Source organism: Parus major, chromosome 3 (genome assembly GCF_001522545.3).
Source record: "Parus major isolate Abel chromosome 3, Parus_major1.1, whole genome shotgun sequence".
Taxonomy (NCBI): domain Eukaryota; kingdom Metazoa; phylum Chordata; class Aves; order Passeriformes; family Paridae; genus Parus; species Parus major.
The window spans coordinates 88,422,371-88,443,095 of record NC_031770.1 but is presented as its reverse complement, the minus strand read 5'-3'; the positions used below and the strand labels follow the sequence as shown (position 1 = coordinate 88,443,095).

At 38.7% G+C, this 20,725-nt stretch overlaps 1 protein-coding gene across 4 annotated transcripts in view; it reads left to right on the top strand.

The window, feature by feature from the left end:
• Positions 1 to 20,209, top strand: part of LOC107202072 (E3 SUMO-protein ligase ZNF451-like) — a 33,549-nt gene extending 13,340 nt beyond the window's left edge. For 2 of the 4 annotated variants that reach the window (XM_015622335.2, XM_015622339.3), the window contains 7 exons: positions 632 to 779; positions 1,293 to 2,941; positions 4,063 to 4,197; positions 8,604 to 8,734; positions 9,828 to 10,014; positions 16,965 to 17,039; positions 19,046 to 20,205. In XM_015622335.2, the coding sequence (XP_015477821.1) occupies positions 632 to 779; positions 1,293 to 2,941; positions 4,063 to 4,197; positions 8,604 to 8,734; positions 9,828 to 10,014; positions 16,965 to 17,039; positions 19,046 to 19,116 (2,396 nt within the window). In that variant the 3' untranslated portion in view covers positions 19,117 to 20,205. Of the gene's footprint in view, positions 1 to 631; positions 780 to 1,292; positions 2,942 to 4,062; positions 4,198 to 8,603; positions 8,735 to 9,827; positions 10,015 to 16,964; positions 17,040 to 19,045 lie in introns of all 4 variants that reach the window. The other 2 variants (XM_015622337.3, XM_015622338.2) reach the window with 2 other exon arrangements.
• The last annotated feature ends 516 nt before the right edge of the window (positions 20,210 to 20,725 follow it).

The window sequence follows — 20,725 nt, the reverse complement described above, 5'->3', positions numbered from 1 at the left end:
TGCTAAGGTGCAGAGCATGAATAATATATAACCTAGAAACCATTTTCCATTCTCTTTTAAGTAGAATTTTCTTATTCTGGTACCAGAAGTTACCTGTGGAGTATATACTCAGAACAACAGGAAGTCCTGTATCTAAAATTTAAGAATTAACATTAAGGATGGGAAAGAGAGAAAGAGATGGTCAGAGTTTGTGGCAACTTATTAAATAAATTGTGTTTTTTAAAAAAAAAAATACTCTATGGCTTAAAACAAAATTTTATGTAGTAAGTGTAGAGAGCTGGTGGTAGGTGGAGGAGATGATGTTAAGATGGTAAGAACCTTTCTAAGAGAGATATTGACCTGGCATTGTAGAAGAAAGAAAAGGGAAGTAAGGTCAGTGACTGCGTATGAAAAAGCAAGACTCAAACAGATTCAGGTGTAAGATAGTTACGGAAGTTTAAAAAATTAAGGACTTAGTTACAGCTTCCATTGCACCGTTACTGTAGCTCAGTTTATATTTGTTAACTTGCATTCTCAACCCTGTGACAAACCAGTAACAATAGCACTTGTAAACAGTGATGTCATCAGAGAGCTGAAATTCTATGGAAAAACTCTAATGTGTGGTTGCACTTTGTACCCTTCTGTTTTATAGATGCATTGAAGTCTGGCCATCCGCTACCTTTTCCAACCTTTGCAAAGAACCTCTTGATATCTCTGTGCAAAGAGGTCCCCTTCCAAGTGAAGTGTATGTCCTGCTTCAAGATACTGCGCTCACATATGGAATTAACGGCTCATTTCAGGTTTGTGAAAGTCAGCTGTCTTTAAAGTGTGATCATCTATAGATCAGTGACATGTATGCAGATATGCTTTAGTGGTACTAGTGGAGTTCAGGAAAGCTAGGACCATCTGAATAAGCAATCAAAAGCCTGCCCCCTTAACTGTACTGCACACTGCAGAAAGCTGATCAATGTCAGGATGCTTTTTGTATTTTCTGTAACAGAACAACAAAAGCTGTTCTCTGTTCTGCTAATTCTGAGTTGACAGCATTTGATTTTGAAAATTCATGGTCAAAAACATAAGCATCAATCCACATGCTAGCTTTGGAAATTAGCACCTAATTCTCTTCAAAGTTCAGAGACTAAATATACATTGTATGGTTTTACTGACAAGCTGGTAGGTGGGTTAAAGTACATAGAGGACACCATTACTGTGCACTTATCCTGTAGCTACTTGGTAATACATCGAGTACATCTGAAAGTTTAAAAATGTTCCAGGTTGTGATATAACCTCTGTATTTTTTTAATCCATTCTAGAACACGTTGTTATAATTCTGGGCCCATGGCACTGTCAAAGAAAAGCATCTCCCAAGTTGCAGAGATATTTAAAAGGAAAGGTTACTGTGAGAACTGCGATGAACTGTTTGCTGATAAGAATCAGATGACCCAACACAAACAAAGCACTCAGCATAACATTAGAGGTTTTACTACACTGGAAGAGTCCATCTTGATGTTCTGCCATGTCAATGGAAAACATAAAAATCAGTCTCATTTCTGCTACACTGTGGAACGGTCAAGACCACTGCTTAAAAGACATTTGAGTCCAGATGAGTCCTCCAGTGAAACGGGGTCTACTTCAAAACGGAAGAGTAATTTAAAAGACAAAAATGAAGATGAAGTTGCAAACCAAAGGCAAGGTAGTGCTTGCAAAGTAAAAGCTTGGTTTTGTGAATGCCTTCAAAAGTTTTTTACAGAAGAGTCAGTAGAAAAGCACATTTTATCAGCAAATAGGATCTGTCACAAGTGTGCTGTGTGTGGAAAGCTGGCTGAAAATTCAAGCATTATCCGCCTGCATATGAGTCGATTCCATGGAGGAGCACACTTAACTAATTTTCTTCTCTGGTGCAGAGCATGCTCTGTAGATCTTAGAGAAGAGGATATTATGGGACACATAACTGAATTTCATGGTGGACATAGTTACTATTATGAGCAAGAAGCTGTAGAAGATGAGCCTATGCCATCTGTTTCTTATGCAGTGAGCATTTCTGCAGATGAAGATAAAGACTGCATTTCTGACCCTGTGGAGCTCTCCCCTGAGAGTGCTCCTGTTGTGGGAAAATGGCAGTGCCGCATTTGTGAGGAGATGTTTGAGTCTGAAGAGAGTGTTAAACAGCATTGCATGTCCTTAGAAAGCCATGCATTTCACAGGTACTCATGCGGCTTATGTAGAAATCACTTTCGGAAAGTAGGAACACTACAGCGGCACTTCCAAGAGCATCATAATGAGGAGATACAGACTAAATACTTCTGTGGCCTTTGTGGTGATCTCTTCTTCAACACAGAGGAAGAATTTCTAATCCATTACAAGGCCCTTCATAGCATGGACTATACATTTGTGCCTGAGCAGATGGAACCGTCAATAAAAAAACAAGAGGATTTCCTTCCAGTTGAACAAGGAGACCGTTTAACCTGTGGTTGCCGGACAAGTTACATCTCCAAAATAAACAGGAGGAATGATTATGAGAATTGTCAGAAAGTCATGCTGCAGAAAGGAAACTTATGGTTTCGATGCTGCTTGTGTTCTGCAACAGCACAGAATATTGTTGATTTGAACAGTCATCTCAAGAGTCACACGTCAGTAAAACCTAAGGGAGATATGTACGTTGTTAGATGTGCTGCATGCAACAAAAACTTTGATGATCTTCAAAGCGCACATCAGCACTATCACATGAAACACTGCTTCTTGCAGAAACCTGATCTATCAAGTCTTGCATCAGAGTCAGAAGACACAGTATTCAAGTTTTCAGCAAGTGGGGCTTGTGTGGTCAGAAAACCTCACAGGCAACAACTTCAAGCATCTCCATCCAAAACTCAGGAGAGACCACAGTTTTCTCCTCTGCAGGGCGCAATAGAGGGAAAGAAAAGAAAAAATGAGGACTCAGAACAGTCTGAAGAATGTAGTGAAAGTATGTAGAAAATTTGTTTCAACATTAGAAAAGTATTGCTGTCCTTAACACACTCTGTTTCATTGTCAGTACATGTCACATACCATTTGGTTACATCCAGTCTATAAATGAGCTTAGAATTTAGTACTTGTTATTTCTCAAACACTGAATTCTCAGTACTTGAATTTCCAAAACTCAGACTCCACAATTTATTTTTATACGCTATGTGTACCAAGTCTTGGGGAGAAAAACAAACAAAAAGGCAGATGTGAGAATCCTGAGACCGAAACATTTGATTTTCAAATTAGTTTGGAGCATAATTTGGTACTAAAAGGAAGAGGACCATCAAGGATACCCCAATTAGGGATGTAATGCCTAGAAGTGTAAAAGTGATTTATCATACACATTCAAAAAGAAACTTGCCTTCTTTATATATATAAATATTTATGAGCCTGTTAGTGCTTTCTGTGTGGGCAGTGCTGTTATATCACCATCATCTCAGCTTTCCTAGCTTGCCAAAAAGCAGTATCAGCTGAGAATTTATATTCCCAGTATGACTTGGTTTTTTTTCCCTCAAGCATGCAATTTTTTTCAAGTTCCTTATCACTTTTAAGAATGACATCGAGGATGCTGAAGGTGTACCTTGTGTTCAGAAATTGGAAGTGTTTCTTGATTACTAGTGGTGTCTTAATGCTTTTGATTAAGAGGTTGACATATGTTAGAAGTTATGTTATGTTAGAAGTGCAGCAAAAAGTGCATATCTAAACATTTCATGTGCTTTTATGCATGCAAGCAGTTGAATGTTACAGAGACTTGGCATAGTCAGGGGTGGTTATTAAATCACACAGCTGGATATTAAATAAATGTCTTGGTGCGGGATGACAGCTTTTTGTGCTTACCACAAAACTATCCAGGTTTGCACCATCATATTGCCAAGTTTCACCCTTTTCTTTAATCTATGCATTATTAAGTGCTAATTCAGTTGATTTAAAAATATATGCATTCACCAAATAGCATCATGTTTGGTAACTTTTCATTTTGTAACTTTTCATTTATATATGTGACTACAAGAATTTTCAAAAGCAATTGGTTGACCAGAAAGTCACATGAATTTTAAATGTATCCTTTTTATCCCATTGAAGATGGTGAACTTCCTGATCTGGACTATCTAAGTACTATGACTCACATTGTGTTGGTGGATCTGGACAACTGGGGAAGCTTTTTCACACAGCTGCCAGCTAACCTGAACCAAGGGACATTTATCTGGGGTTTTCAAGGTAAAAACTGTTTGAACTAAATTAAAGGTAAGATTAACAAGTCTACACATGTACTTGAGCAGAGATTCCTTGAATCTGAGAGAATGAAGAACAAGAGCAAGTAGTGCTAGGCTTCTAAAGTTGCAGTGTCACAGGCACTGTGTAACAGAAATGTTCTTGAACTTAGCAAACTCTGTCTAAACCTCCGCTGCTCTTACTATTCCTTGTAGAATAGTTCCAGGATTGTGGAACTGTTTATGAGTCTTTCTGGCTTCCCTCATGAGCTTACTTAAGCTGTATCATATTTTCATCATTACCAGAACATAATACTCAGAGATTATATTAACTCCTAAGTCCTTCTCATAAGGCTGGGATTTTTTATTTTGGTTTGTATTTCTAGTTACAGAAGGCATGATTTTGCACTCTTAGACTATTAATTTTGTTCTGTCTCTGGTTTGTTCTGTAAAGGATGGTCCTGGTCATCCTGTACAACAATAGGTATATGTCCCATCTTGAAGATACCAGTGACTGATGAAACTCACATTGTCACGTGCTTCATAAAATGATGGATTGGTTTGGGTTGAAAGGGACCTTAAAGATCATACCACTTTGCCAAGTCTACAAGTAGCATCCCTTTAAGTTGATACTTTTGCTTAACTGACTGTTTCTGAACCAACTGTGTGTCCACCTCATGCTTTTTCTATGGGTTTTCCCTGTATCTGTCTTTACTATTATTTTGTCTGTGGTACATTGATTTCTTCAATGAAAGAAGAAGAAATGTAAAGTGTAGATAAGGGATACTTTCAAAATACTTATGGCCTGAAACACAGGCATCATCTTACCAGATTTGTAGGTCAGGTATGTTTTACATTTGGTAAACACTACTGCACTGCACTTCCTTGTTAAGTGTTTTTTATTATTTCTTCCCATAAAAGATAATCAAGGATATTCTGAAAGCTGGGAGTTGTCATGCTGCTCATGTTGGACAGAAAGGCCTCTTGATGCCTAGGTCACTTTTTTTTTTCCTCTTAGAAATAGATTTTCCAGTTAGCTGATGAAAGCAGAGCAATTAATACTGTTAACGTAAAGTGGTAGAGATTCAAACAGTGATCTGTGCTCCTGAAATTGAAATCTGGTATCTGCTTGTTAGGAGTTTTGGGGATGAATCCTCTGATCTTCCCTGTTAGAGCAGGTTATTCTCCTGAGTTCTGTGTCCTACTCCAGCATTACTTCTGTTTCACTACCTGTACGGTCATTACCTTTGGCCTTTTTGTAACAGCATTCCTGTACACATGCAAGCCACAGAAAATACTGATTTTGAGCTTTCAGATCATAGAATGTTAAGGGATTGCAGTGGACCTTAGAGATCATCTAGTTCCAACCCCCTCTGCCATGGGCAGGGACACCTCCCACTAGACCAGGTTGCTCAAGGCCTTATCAACCTGGCATGTAGAACTGCTGGGGTTGAGACATCAAAGACCTCCCTGAGCAACCTGTTCCAGTGTCTGACCACCCTCACAGTAAAAACTTTCCTTCTAATATCTAACCTAAATCCCTTCTCTTTCAGTTTGTACCAATTACTCCTTTTCCTACAGTTCCTGACTCAGAGTCCTGCTCTGGCTTCCCTTAGGCTGCTTGAGATATTGGAAGGTTTCTGTGAGGTCTCCATGCAGCCTTCTCTTCTCCAGACTGAACAGCCCCCAACTTTGACAGCCTCTCTTCATAGGGCTGGTGTTCTTATCAACTGTCCTCTTACCAATTTCTGACCCTCCCCTGGACTTGCTCCAACAGTTCCATGTCTTTCTTACACTTGGACACCAGAACTGGACACGATTAGATTTGGTCTCACAAGATAAACAATATAAAAGATATCACACTTTCCATATTATACCTAATGGTACTAGATTTCTGTTTCATCCATGTTGGTTGGCTGCTTCATTTATATACATTCTCTTTTCCATATGGCTGAGCAACCTGTTGTTTGTTTTTACTATCTTTTGTAAGGCTTTTCCCAGTTTAAACTTCTGGGCAGATTTCACTTCACCTGTGCATTCCTTGAATTCTATTGTGATTTAGGGTTTGGTTGTAGTTTTTAATTTCTGAAGACTTGTTTATTTCTACAGTTATTCAATCTACTTGGCCTTGGAAAAACTTCTTCTACTGATAAAAATAAGAAACTATTAGGAATCTATGTCTGTCTATTCTGTCTGGCTTTTATAAAGAATTATTTAGTAGAAAAGAATTTCCCCACGTGAATTCAGACACTGACTTTCAGTCATACTTCATTCTATCTAATTTACTCAAAACTGATTTGTCATTAGTTGACTTAAGCTTGTTTGCTATGACAAGGTCTTCTATGTTACTGTTTTCCAAGGTTAGAACATATTTTTGATGAATTAAGAAGAAATTGGTTGCACCTAGGGATGTCTGAGCTGTGTTGTCAGAAATTTCTATTCTCTGACTTACTCAAAAGAAATAATCATAGTAAAACCATAGTGTTAGTCTATCAGTAGGAACTCCTACTAATAAAATATTCCTACCAAAGGTACCTTTGTGCTAGTTAAGATTCTCCAAACACAGCCCATATCAGCACTACTTGATTCCTTTCTTCCTAATGGGTTTGCTGCACGCAGTCTGCCTCATGGGAATGCCCCCTGAAGCATGTGAACTAAAAAAATATGCTGAAGAGTAACTTGTGAATAAAATGGACCATATTCATATTAAAGAGAAATTTACTAGTTTTAGTGTCAACTATATTGGTTTTGAGCCTGGGAACACTAAAGCTCCCAGGCACATCTGGATCATTATCTCATAATATGGTTTGTATAGTTACTTGAAGCATCCTATTCTTGTCTCTTTAACCTGTGAAAAATGTTGTAACATTTTTTCCTGCATTTCCATGAATTATTAATTATTATTTTTATACTGTATATCTTCATTATTTCTATTATTCCTGTTTCTAGTATGGCCTTTACTTTGAGTTCTTCCATTGCATTGTCTGGACTCTATATTGTTTCTGTCTTCAGATACTCAATTGTCTTTCATCCATTTGTGGGCTAACTAAATAAATAGAAGTCAGTCATTGTTTTCAGCTGCCCTGGTCAAATGCTTATATTGTACATTTATGCAGCCAGAAAACAGGGCTGGTGATTACAAGTCTTTGCCAAATAGCAGTGACTGAGGGCTGTCACAGCAGACAAGAACAACTTGTAAATAGCATTTTTTTCTTACAGACAGGTTCCACTAAATCATTTCTGTGTAGACTCTTAATAAATCTTTGTAGTAATTTTTGATATCATACTCTTACCATTAGGCTGAAAAGGCAGGGGGGAAACAGGAGAAATCTACTGAGTCCTGCTTTTCTTTGTCAGACTGTGGGTGGACGTTGGCATAAACCATCCTCTCTAGCCTGTTTACTTGAGCATTGGTTTCCCACATCCTCACGTGAAGTGCCATCAATGGCTGCTTTCATTTTCTGTTCAAAATCCTCTTATATCCAGCCACTCTGTCATCTAGCAGATAAAGAAATGTGTTTTCCCTCATGTTGCAGACCCATTATTTCCTAGCCATTGGAATGTTACAAAACTGTGGTCAAATTGTCCTTCCATTTGCTTGCTTTTTTATGGTGTCTTATGTGTTTTTATGGTGTAAGCTCCTCTGGTTTTTCCTCTCTTCTTGAGAGATTTTCTGCTTCTTTCCCTTACAACTTGTTTCGGTCTGGAACTGGTTTTGTCTGTAGCAGGCACTTCACTCAGCTCATCTTTATTATCCATCTATTTTCTCAGCCTGTAACTAAATGCTTAGTGTACTGTTTAGAAAATTCCTGCACTTTTTTCCCAGTTGTAGCCTCATTTTACTCATCCTTGACTTCATCCCTGGGTTTGTCAGGACTGTATCATTTCTTTCAGCTATTGATCCAGTTCTTGGATCCACTTTTTGATGAGTTCAGGCAGTTATGGTCCATGTTGAGTCTGTAAGTCCTGTGGTAGAGGTTTCCCTAAGAGAAGCATTTCTGTTACTTGTACTATGTTTACAGAGCTCTTCTTATTCTGCACATTAACCATTACTGTGCTTCAAACTGGAGAAAAACACATCCTTGTGTCTAAAATCACATGATATCTAGAAGATAAGTTTTTCAGGATTTGAAGGGAAAAAAAAAAGTACAAAATTGATTGAGTAGCACCAGGCTAACTACTTTTTTTTGCCCTCTATCTAAAGAACAAGTGGGCTGGGGGGATTTGGGTTATGTGTTTCCCTTAGCTTTCACATTGGTTAAAATAAATTCTGTCTTTAAAAACAGTTTTATATTTGCTTTTACCTTCTATGCATTTTTAATTCATAAAGGCGCTTCTGCCCAAACCCATGGTTTGTTTGTTTGTCATGTTTGATTTTTATTATTATTAATATTATTCCTCTTCATTATATAGGAGGATACAGCAACTGGAAGCCTCCAGTACATTGCAAAATTTACAATTATCTTAAAAGGATTGGATGTTTCTTTCTTCATCCACGTTGCAGTACCAGAAGAGAAGCAGCAGACTTTGCTCTCTGTGTTCATGTAAGTTAGGGCACGCTTGCTTTATTGTGTTCTGTACCCAGAGAAGGGTAGCAGATGGCATCTGCTATGGATGCTAAGTACTAATTGCAGATGACATTTTTAGGTTCTTTCCATGAGACTTCTGTGTCCCCTATAAAGAATGATAAACCTGGACTGAGTGGAACTGGGTGGTCAAGAAGTGACTTAAAAATTAGCCCGAATAGGACAACTCTCTATTGGAGGGGGGGGAAAGGGAGCTGGTTAGGGGATGAAGAGTATAGAAAACCTACACTTCTTACAGTTTCTGTCCTAAGAGTTGCATGTAACTGCTTTGTCTCTCTTCAAGTAACCCAGATCTCGAGCCATCTTTGCAATGGAGTTGAATGGGTCTGGTTCCACAGACCCTTTTGAGCTGACAAAGAGCAGTGCCTTTATTCGGTAGACTTTAGGCTTTGGCACGGTTGGGGATGTGCAGGTGAGGGATGGGAATCTGGGAAAAGACCTTCTAGATCATCAAATCCGGCCATCAGCCCAGCACTACCACTGTCATTAAGCCATGTCCTCAAGTGCCATATCCACATGATTTCTGAACTTTTCCAAGGATGGTGGATGACTCCATTGCTTCTCTGGGCAGCCTGTTCCAATGCTTGGCAACCTTTTCAGTGAAAATCTAAACCTCCCCTTGTGCAGCTTGAGGCCATATAGTGCTTTATGAGTTAGATAAATTACTACCTATCTAACTTCATAAGCACATTTTTGCAACAATGGTTTTATGTTTCATCATGCTTTTTATGTTACTCTTAAAATGGTCTGCAGAGATGACTTGTTTTATCTGGAGACAGTTCTAAAATGCTGCTTTTTAGGTATTTGTTTCATACTCCATCTGCACTGTTCTGGTAGCCATCACCAGTATCTATTGTATGTGGATAAGAAATGAGCATCAAACTTTTGAAACAGTGCTTTTCACAGTGGGGTAATGTGGCTTGGATCATAAAGGCAGGAATAAATTGCTGTAGAAAACTTTCCAATGAAGACCTGTCTTGCACAAAGCTAGCTAAATGCCGTGAGATAAAAACACAGTCTCTGTTCAACACTAGTCATTTGTTTTGTATAGGCTGGTCGTCTGGATGAGCACCTGCCCAAGCAAATTCCTTTCACTGTTCTTTCTGGAGACAAAAGCTTCCTGGAACTGGAAAACCAATTTAAAATGACCCAGCGGTCAGCTCGCATCCTGAATCCTCACCACATTGAAGGAGACATGATGTGTGCCTTGCTAAACAGCATTTCAGATACCACAAAAGGTAGAAAGTAAACATTAAACACAATTTTTCCAGTAAACTTTTAGTTCTTTCCAATAAAAAAATGGAACACTTACACTGGTAACATAAACTGTTGCTTGGTGCTTCTTGTATTGTAGTGGTATTTCAATGAGTAATAGATGAGAAAATCATTATGCTTGGGCATGTTTTGAAAACAGACTTAATTGAGCATTTTTATTCAATATAAGAAACTCTGTCATCAGCAGGAGACAAACTGATGTCTGAGTCTGAAAACTCCTTTCTAGTTAAAGAGAAGCTGTTTAAAGTACACATAGTGTGCATAGTCATCAATTTCTACTCAGATCTGTTTGGTTTGATTTATGCTGTGTCTGAACAAATGTAACCCTGCTAAAGCATCATTATTTTTCAAAATACTTCTGTTTTAACTCTGACCTCCTGGCTACTTCCTGTCATTTGATAATTGTCTTCACTGGCACATGATTCACACACCCATTTGGAGAAAAAAAATCTCAGTGGAAGTTTTTAAGTTCTCTTAAGTTGCCAGCATGCTAAAATGGTCACATTGGTTTTATATAGGATAATCTAAGAGGATTGAGCCAGCTGATTTCATGCAAAGGGTACCAGAGCTGAGATGAGTTTTAATACTTATCAGCATTTTAAAGTATTTTGCTGTTTTCCTAGAAGACCTGACATTTCTCTGTAAACATTTTTGTGTTTCCTGGCTTCTTGTTGCAGCTTTGGAGGTTTGTAAATTCAGGGCGTATTACAGAAGGCTGTTTCTGAATTAGCCCTAAACTGTTTTCTGAAAAATTGCACTTCTAGTCTTGATACATGTTCATGAAAGCTATAACATGGTGCTGCTGTTCCACCAAGAAGATTAAAGTGGAGTGCTATCTCTGAACGATGAATCGGCATTGATTGATTAAATGGAAAAAAAATAAGTAAATAGTTTAAAAAAAAAAAATGGTGAGCTGGAATTGATTTATGTGCTTTTGATACAGAAAGGGTGCATACAGAGTTTTCTGGGCACCTCAGGCATTAGAAGTTTCTAAGTTTAATTTAACACTTCTTTCAATGTCTTTTACTACATTAATATTTACTATTATGGTAATTGGCCCTACCTGGAGGCTGCAAACCTTTACCTGCTGGCTGGCTGCTCATTACACATTCCACTTAAGTTACACATATGGTCATTAAAAAAAAAATCCTTTAACAGGAAATGTATAGAATGACATGATTCCTCTGGCTGTTGGCATTCCTTAGCAAACTTGTAAGGAACAGAATTGTCCCCTTTGTTAGTCAGTGTCAGCAAGGGGGGGACCCAGACAGCAAGAGCTGCCTTTGTCTCTCCATCCTGTATTAAAACAGAATATTAGAAAATTCACCATTAGTAATAGGCCTATACTTGCTGCATTGTGGGTTGATGTCATTACAAGAGTTTATAAAGTTTTTCTTTAAAAATATAAAGCCACCACGTAGCACACATATACTGTGTGGCTCAGCAGCATCAGCCATCATTTGTAAGTCTTAATGTGGCAAAACCAGTATTGGAGGCTTGAGATGGAAAGTCATGCAGTGTTATCATAGGCTGGTATAACTTGTTGATGTGTTACAGAAAAGCAGCTGAGTATAAGGAAATGCAAACAAGAATTGCTTGCTTTGTGACTTTCTCAAGCCTATGGCTATTATTCTGAAGAGAGAAGTAAGTGAGAAACAGGACCGAGAATCATGTTGAAAAATATCAGACTGTGTAGTTGGTATTGGATGAGCTGCAAAATGAAAAAGCTGTTTCCCTAAATCACCTTCACAGAGCTATCATCAGCTTCTGTGAGCACCTGGGTTGTGTTTGGATGTGGCAATCTGACAGGTGCATCTTGTGAACCATTTTGCCAGCACAACTGCTATAGGAGCTGTAGTGCTGTATTAATTTTAAAATAAAATTTTCTGCATATGTTGCAATACAATACCGACTGTATGTAACTATAGGAAACCCTTGGCTGAGGAGATGCTTGAACATCCTTTGAGGTATGGAAACAGTAGGAAACATTCTTTCTTTTCTTTCTCTGCTGCTGCTAAATATGAGTTCATAAATGAACAATGTTTTTGTTTTTATGCTGAAGCCACAACACATGACAAGAGCTTCATGCATGTTATCCCAGTGGTTTGGGAAGGGCAGAAGAGTTTTCAATGTTTTCCTTTATGACAAAAAAAATTACAGCTTGCAGAAAAATACCAGTATTCCATTATGTCTTGATGATACCCTGTGTGCTGAAAGTGCACTTTTGGACTTGTTGACATCCAGTACACTGCTGGACGATGTTGACGGCAAAGCTGATGGTAGGTTGGGGTCATCATATCCATCTGAACACTGACAGGAAGACCACAAGTTTTTTTGTTAACAGGCTATTTTTGTGTAAGTTGATGCCCTTAGCTTGACTATTTCTTCTGGTTATGTTCAAATGAGATCCTTCAGTGACCAAGCTCTTATGTAAAACAGACTATTTTAAATTATATGAGCAAATTTTTGGAAGTATTTCTTGTCCTTTTTTCTGAAGAGCCAGTCTGTCTCATGAGCCTGTCAAAATCCGTGGTGTGCTGAATGTAGTTGTCTGCCAAACAGACACTGTACCTCTTTCTCTGACCCATAAGGTACATTTCACTGTGCTCAAATGGAGTTGCCAGCCTGCATTTTCAATCTGCTACTCTTGCCAGGTGTGTTTAAATACTACCAAATGTGGCTTCCATGAGAGGTTTTATGTTTGGAAGAGCAGGATTTCAGTTCATTTTAATGAATGGTCCTAAGCTTCCTATCTCCCACTATGCCCAAAAGCTTTTGTTTTACATACAGCCAACAAAAGAATTTGAGAGGACAGAAGAACAAATTCATAGACAACATTGAGAATAGTTGCTTTACTTTCTCCATGGTGAAGATTTTCATGGGTGACGGTCTGTGTATGGTCTTGTTTGAGGTCCAGTGTGAGTACTACATCAAACCTTTAGTTAACACAGATTGCAAATGACTAAAGTTAGGTCACAACCTCCAGCCTCCACTTCCCTGAATGTGAAACTGAATGTGAAGGGCACGAGCATCTGCAGAGTGATGCACCATGAATGAATTATAGTTTCTGTAGTAATATATTCTTTTATTGTAGCAGCCACAGCTTCTTGCAGTAGAGTGATAAGAAAATCACCCTGCAGTTGTAACCTTGTGTTTAGCTACAGCAGGAAGTTACTATTAGGTTTGGTATGTCAGTGGCATCTCTTGTATGTATATGCCCTAGGGAGAAAGCAATGTACTGAGACCTAAGATAATGAGCCTGAACAATAATTGTATGTCAGTAGATGAACTAGGACGACCTCACTACTCAGATCATACAAAAAAAAAAATTTTGAGGTTTAGCTTAAATCTGGCTTTGAATTTGAGAGAGAAATCTAAGATAAAGGTTAGATGAAAGTCTGAGTCACCATCATTATATTGGCCACAGTATCCAAGAAATGCAATTGGAGGAGAGTGGCAGCTTGAGAGCTTTATTTTCATTTCTCCTACACTTGAATGAGCAACTGTAGGCAGAGATACATAGAGTGAAGCTTGCTTTGCATGGAGGAAGAGAGGTCTTGTATGGTGGTAACCCACAGCAGGGCATAGGTGTATTTGCATTTACAGATTATATTACCTTAATATGAACAGAGATTAGAGGAGTAAGTATTGGGGAAGAGTATTTGGGAAGGATCCTCCAGGAGCATATGAAAAAAGGAATAAAGAAAATATTTTAGAAGCCAAGGAAGCAGTATTTTAAAGACAGCATGGCCACACATACCAAATGTGATTGCTAACAAAGGTAAGGGTGGGGTACTGATCTAAATATTTTGGCTAAGTAATTCCTGGGTTTCTGAATGAGTTAACAAATGGTATCCATAGGGTAGCACTAAAACTCCAGACAGCTGACAGTGAACCTCATGAAGTTCAACAAAGGGAAGTGCAGAGTTCTGCATCTGGGGTGAAACAGCCACAAACATCAATATATGCTGACCAGGAGTCAACTAGCTGGGAAATGGCTTTGTAGGGAAGGACCTGGTGGACACCAAGTTGACCATGAGCTAATGCGTGCTCTGGTGGCTAGGAGGTCCAACAGTATTCTCGGCTGCATTAGGAAGATTGTTGCCAGCAGGTTCAGGAAGGTGATCCTTTCACTTTAATAGGTAAGGTCATATCTAACAAGATGGGAGCTCCCCACTACATTGTCTTTTCAGTACTAGTCAAAAGCTATCTGGACATAGTCCTGGGCAGTAGATGATTCTAGTCGAGTTGGGAGGTTGGACAATATGACTTCCAGAGGTCCCTTCAATTTCCACCATTCTGTGACATTGTCTGACCCGTCTGGTGGCCTTTTATGGATGGAGCAACTGTAATGATTGACAAGGGAAGGCTGTGATGTCGTCTGCCTGGATTTCTGTAAGGCCTTGACACCATCCCGCATGACATCCTTATCTCCAGGTTGGAGAGATGTGGATTTGATAGATGGACAGTGGATAAGGAGGATGGACATAACTGGATGGACATAGCCAGAGAGGTGTGGTCAGTGGCTCAGTGTCAAAATGGAGGCTGGTGACAAGTGTCTTGGGACTGGTGCTCTTCAATCTCTTCATGAGTGACATGGACAGTGGAAGGGAGGGCACCCTCAGTAGCTTCACAGATGACATGAAGCTGAGCAGTGCAGTTGCACACCTAAAGGATGGGATGTCATCCAGGAGGACCTGGACAAACTTGAAGTGGGCCCAGGAGAATGTCATGAAGTTGACCAAGGCCATGTGCAAGGTGCTCCACCTGGGTCAGGGTAATTCCAGACGTGAGTACAGCCTGGGGGAAGAACTGCATGCAGAACAGAGCAGTGGAGAAGGACTTTGGGGTTCTCGTGGATGAAAAGCTGGACATGGGCCAAAGTGTACAGTCACAGCCCAGAAGGCCAACTGCATCCTGGGCTGCTTCAGAAGAGGAGTTGCCAGCAGGTCAAGGGAGAGTATTCTGCCCTCTACTCTGCCCTCATGGAACCCCACCAGTATTGCTATGTTCTCTTCTGGGGTCCTCAGCACAAGAAAGACATGGACCTGTTCAGGTGGGTTCAGAGGAGGCTACAAAGATGATCAGAGAGCTGTAAAGAAAGGCTGAGAGTGTGGTTGTTCAGCTTGGAGAAGAGAAGGCTCTGAGGAGACCTCATTGTGGCCTTCCAGTATTTAAAGGGGGCTTTTAAAAAATAGGGCCTTTTTATGTGGGCAGATAGTGGCAAGGGGAATGGTTTTGTACTAAAAGAAGGAAGATTTGGATTAGATGGTGGGAGGAAATTCTTTACTCAGAAGGTAGTGAGGCACCTGACCAGTTGCTCAGAAAAGCTGTGGATGCCCCATCCCTGGAAGTGTTTTTGTGTCATGTGTACTTACACCAAGAATTGAGTTAGGGAGTGATTGCTTCAACTGTTCCACCTCTGAGAGTTATAAAACTTTTTAGGGCAGTCTGACATGTCTTCCAGGCTGGAAGATTAAAAGGCTAGTTAATTAGGGAGAAGCCACTTGGGAAAAGCCTTTTCTTTGCACTTTTTCCTTCCTTTCATTAGTAATTGCAGTGATTGCTTTTGGGGGAGGAGGGGGTGTGGATTTTGCTTTGCTTTGGAAAATTATGTAAAAATTACTATCTCTTCTGCTCAGAAATAGTAGGCAGCTCCAAAAAGAGTTCACAGTCAGTCTGCCAAGTGAGTGGAGAAACACCATTTTAACTGCAGTGTATATCTATCTATTTCTGGCATCTTTTTGGGCTTCTGATCACTGTTTGACACCAGCTGTTGGAATTCTTATTCCTGGAACTGGGAAAGTCGGCGAGGTTCTGCTCAAACAGGTTGTGCGTCAAGAGGCTTGAAAACAGCAATAGCTAAGTTGGGCAATTCAAAATGCCAGAAGTCAAACAGTCAGTAAAGGAGATGGCCATATCGGAAAGTTCTTTGCTAGTTAATGTAATCAGAAGTACACTGATGTGTTAATGAATGTGATGACTTTAAGGGGAGTGCTTCTCCCTTTAAGTTGCTTGTCTTCTTTAAGTTGGTATGACTGTAGGAGACTTTGTTGATTGCTAACCTCATTGCAGAGACCATCTCCCAAAATAGCAATAGCCTGTAGCAGGAGGAGAATGAATGCCTAACATGACTCATTGGCTTGGTTACTGCTTCTCTATTTAATGGGGAAAAAAATCAACCAACAAACAACTAAACCAACCAACCAGTCAAACCCCACACCACTTTAGGTACACAAATCCTTACTAGACACTTCAAAATAAAGCCATCCTTCTGGAGCTGGAAACCAGCCTTGTGAAGAGTGTTACTAAGAACGGGAAAGACTGTGCAGTTTTGGCTGGGTTGTGATGAATTAACAGATTAAACCAAGTCTATCAACTTCCTGCTTATATAAGACTTGAACAGCAACATCTCCTGAATTGCACTGCTTTGTTGAATTTTAGCACCCCATTGTTCAAATGCAGTATTTGGGCAATAAAATACAGCTGCTGTTGTGTGTAGGCAGAGACACACAAAGACACTTCTTCCCATAATTAAATCCTTGATGCATTTTATAGAAAGTGAGTAATTTATAAAAAGTGAGTCATTTTTTAATAACTGAATATTACCCAAAAAAACCTACAAATGCAGTAGATACAGTAGTTTCTGCAGCTGTTATTTCATGTTACTGCTTTAACATAATTAAAAATTGAATCAATCTGCCTCTAGATTATGGGAAGAAGGTAGCTGAAAAATAACTGTCTCTTGAGTTGCTGTCTTCAGCTACCACTGGAATGAATTTTTATCTTGATTGTTTTAGATCATAACAAATGTAATCTTCAAGTAAGTTGATGTTACAGTAAGAGAAATGCAAGAGGTTGTTAATATCTTTATTAGAAGCAATGTGTAATTTATTTCATTTGTGCATTTAAGGTTCAGATAGTGAAGAGGATGAAGATATGAAAGAAACAGTGAAGCGGAGCTTAGAAGAAGTAAACAAACAGGAAGGTCTGGGAATTTTTACTTTTCTGTGTTCAAGAGCATTATTAATTATGGAAGATCCTGAAACTAAACTTAAAATCAGTTTTACAGCAAGTGACCTCTTAGGATTCGTCTCTAAACTATGCTGGGCAGTCTTGAGTAGTGAAGAATGCTGTGATGAGTTATAAATAAAAAAAAATCCTAACCTGAAAAGTATGCTAGCAGACTAAAAATCTATTTCATTTGGCACCACAGGGTACCAATCAATTAGAGACTTGACTGAGTTCTCTTTGTACCAGTTTAATATGACTGTGTTGTGTCAGAGCAGAATTATTGACTAAATGGTTGAACTTCTGATAAATAATTCAATCTTAGATACCATTTCACAATAAAGTACTCTGGTCTCCTAAAAGACCTGTAGTTATGCACAAGGTTGAATCAGCATCACATCTCTCTGTTCATTATCTGTCTGTTCCTATCTTACGTTAATTGAAATTGTTTTCATCCTTTTGCTGTTGAGCTTACTGGTGGTGTTCAATGTAGTCATGCATTTTTGGTGACTGACCATGGTGTACTTTGAAAATAATTTACTGTTGACAGACTTGATTCTGCCCCTCCACCTGATGGTAATACAAGAAACTAAAAAAACAAAAAAAGTTGTACAAGCTCACTGATAAAACTGAATACTGAATCTTATGTTCGCAGAATTTATTAATTTGTAAGTTTACCAACTGTTACTAAATACTGTTGTTAAATGTCCAGCATTCATCTCCAGCAACTGAAAGTTTGGTGCATTCAGGCCCGCCTAGTACTGGGATAGCAGTGGAGTGGTGCATTCAGGAGGTCCCACTTCTGGTGCTGCAGTGCAGAGGCATCTGACTCCAGATGAGTCACAGCTTGGACCTTATTCTGCATTTTTGCACAGACTTAGTAGCTAAATAACATACTTTAAGGCAAGCAGTTGTCTGCAAATGGTTTTCTGTCTTTGTTTGTTTCTGTGACCATGTAATATTTTTCTTTAAGCTTCTCTCTTTTATCAGTAGTTCTGGATATTACAGGAAAGTCCAGATTCATGAGAGAGCAGTCAGTGATATGATCTCTGTTCCAGTTCTCAGCCTTGCATAAAACAGCCCAACAATTATTAAAGTTCTAAAATTCTGTTTCTTTTTTCATAAGAACAGACAGATCTTTCTTTATAATAGGATGTGCTTATGTCCTCCTAAAGCAGAAGATAAATAATTCATGAATGACAGTGTGTCTGAAAGCTGCTTTAATTTTTCCAGCTATAATATTGATATTAATATTTGCTCTATGTACACACCTTGTAAAATTTATGGTATTTGAACTAACTAACTAATAAACCAACTTTTGGGCACTAACACCTAGCAGTTAGTGCCCAAAACAATCTGAATGTAATGCACAGAGTTTCTTTTTTGAGTATTATGAAAGTTGTTTGAGATGGTTAAGAACTCAGATGAGTGCAATGTGATTTTCCTCCCCATCAACAAAACTGTTACAGCCCTGATCTAGACTATTCTTATTGCTGATAATGACTTTTTATCTACTTGTCTGGCCTACTTAGTAAGAATGACAACACTGGTGCTGAGTCAGTAGGTATGGGCATCTCTCTGGATAAGAAACTGGAAAGAAAATACTGAAACCTCTTGGCTTGTTATGTGTGCATATTTTTTGTTTTAATGCTTCGTTTTCTTGGTGCATACATATGGGTTCTAATCTTCATATTATTTTGAGCAGTAAATACATAGTTGCATTATGGTCTTAAACTAGTCATTGGCCTGCTCCTGGTTAATACAGTGAAAGGTTGTGGAGGTGTTTTCCATATTTTGTAGTGTTGAAAAGATAGCATAAAACAGAAGGAGAGAAAATATTTTCATGTTTCTTAAGGACTTTGTAGTCAACTGGCATTGCCCACAGAAGTAAGTTCATGCTTTATGTAGTAATATTAAGGTAGCTGTATTTATGGCTAGTTACCAATTTCAGTCTGAGATTACATTCTTTTTTTATTTATGCAGAACTGCAAGAGGCAGAGCTGCAAGATGCAGAACTGCAAGAAGCTATCAAAAGAAGCCTCGAGGAAATGTAAATGAAGATACTTCAGTACATTAACATCATGCCATCAGAACTGCTCACAAAAATGGAAGCTTGTTAATCTATTTACAAGGGTTCAGAAGTGTCACTTTTAAACACTTCAACTGCAACTGTTAGATTAATAATCTGATGTCCTCTGTCATACTGATGAACAGCTGGAGTTTATTCATATTCACAGCAATGTGTTATGTTTGATAAAAATAATTTTTTAAGCCTTTTCATATTTGTTTCTAAGGGGTGATGACTAAGTCTCTCCAATTTAGCTGTTTAAAATTGTTACCTAATTAGTAGGCTGGTCTTACTAGGTATTTTGGGGTTCCTGGTTGTTTAGTTTTTTTTCTTAAATTGGTTCTTGTATTTATTTTTTTGTCACAAAATGTCATTGTCTTTATTTACTTTTTCATGTGGTCTTTGCAACAGATAAAAATAGCAAACTCTAATTAATCTCACATTTGCCTGGCTAATCTTGTTATAAAGAGAAGCTTAGATCCCAGGGTTGTTGGAACATGTGGCCTAACTCTTGCCTGTGGCTGGTCTCACTTCATAGGCCATAATTTTGTCTCTGTCCAGTTTATTATAAATGTCAGAATCAGGACCACAGGCTGTACAGTTAGTTTACCAGCTTTGTTTTTATAAATGTGTTTGTTTTTTCAGTAATGGTAGAGTATTTGGATTTGATGGCTTAAAGTTTGACGACTTCATTGCCTCTCCCTTACCTGAGGCAGGAACAACCTTTTAAGGGAGCACAATCTAAGTAAACTTCCTAGTTTCTGTTTGAAATACCTGTGAGAAGATTTAAACTGTTATATTTCTGTATACTATGGTCTTTGCTCTCTTCCATTCATGAAGAGGTGGCATTGGATAAATTAATGTAAATGTGCTAATTATTTTTGTACTTTCCTTGTTTTAAGTGAATTATTTCTGTGTTTAAAATTATCTGTGTTACCTTTCTCCGTTCTGTTCAAAAATACCTATGCAAACTGTCCAGCTTTACCAGCCTGTTACCCTTCAGTTAATGACTGCTGTCAATCAATAAGAAATCTCAATGTAATAAAATGCCAGCTTAATTCTTTTTTATGATTCACTCACCTTGCGAGTTTGCTTCGACCTGTTGTGTCCTTAAATACTCATTATGCAAGTAGATACTTTTTGTGGAGGGTAGGATGTGGGGAATGCTAGATTTTTCTCTCTGTCCCAGAGAGTCAGCATAACTACAGCTGTTTGTCATGATAGTTAGAAAAGCTGGAAGGCTGACACTGGTTTTATTTCTAATCACACTCTGATACAATTGCTGTCTCTGAAGCAAATAGAATGAATGAAGAATCCAGAGAGGTATCTTAGCACTCATTAGCAATTGTAAATGAAGAAACTGTTGAAATGCCAGAAAGTAGTTTGAACACTTAAGAGTGCATTTGAGTGACTCCCAGGTGTTAAAAGGTGAACAGGACCTCTTAGTGGTTTTCCCTTTTGCCTGCTGCTGGTTTTCCTACTGCCAGTCTTGGATTAATTGTACTCCTGGTAAAATTCAGGTGTGTCATTCACACTGCTGCTGAGAAAGCCCTATTCTGGGAGATTTTAAGTTGTCTTTAGCTACTGACCCAAGC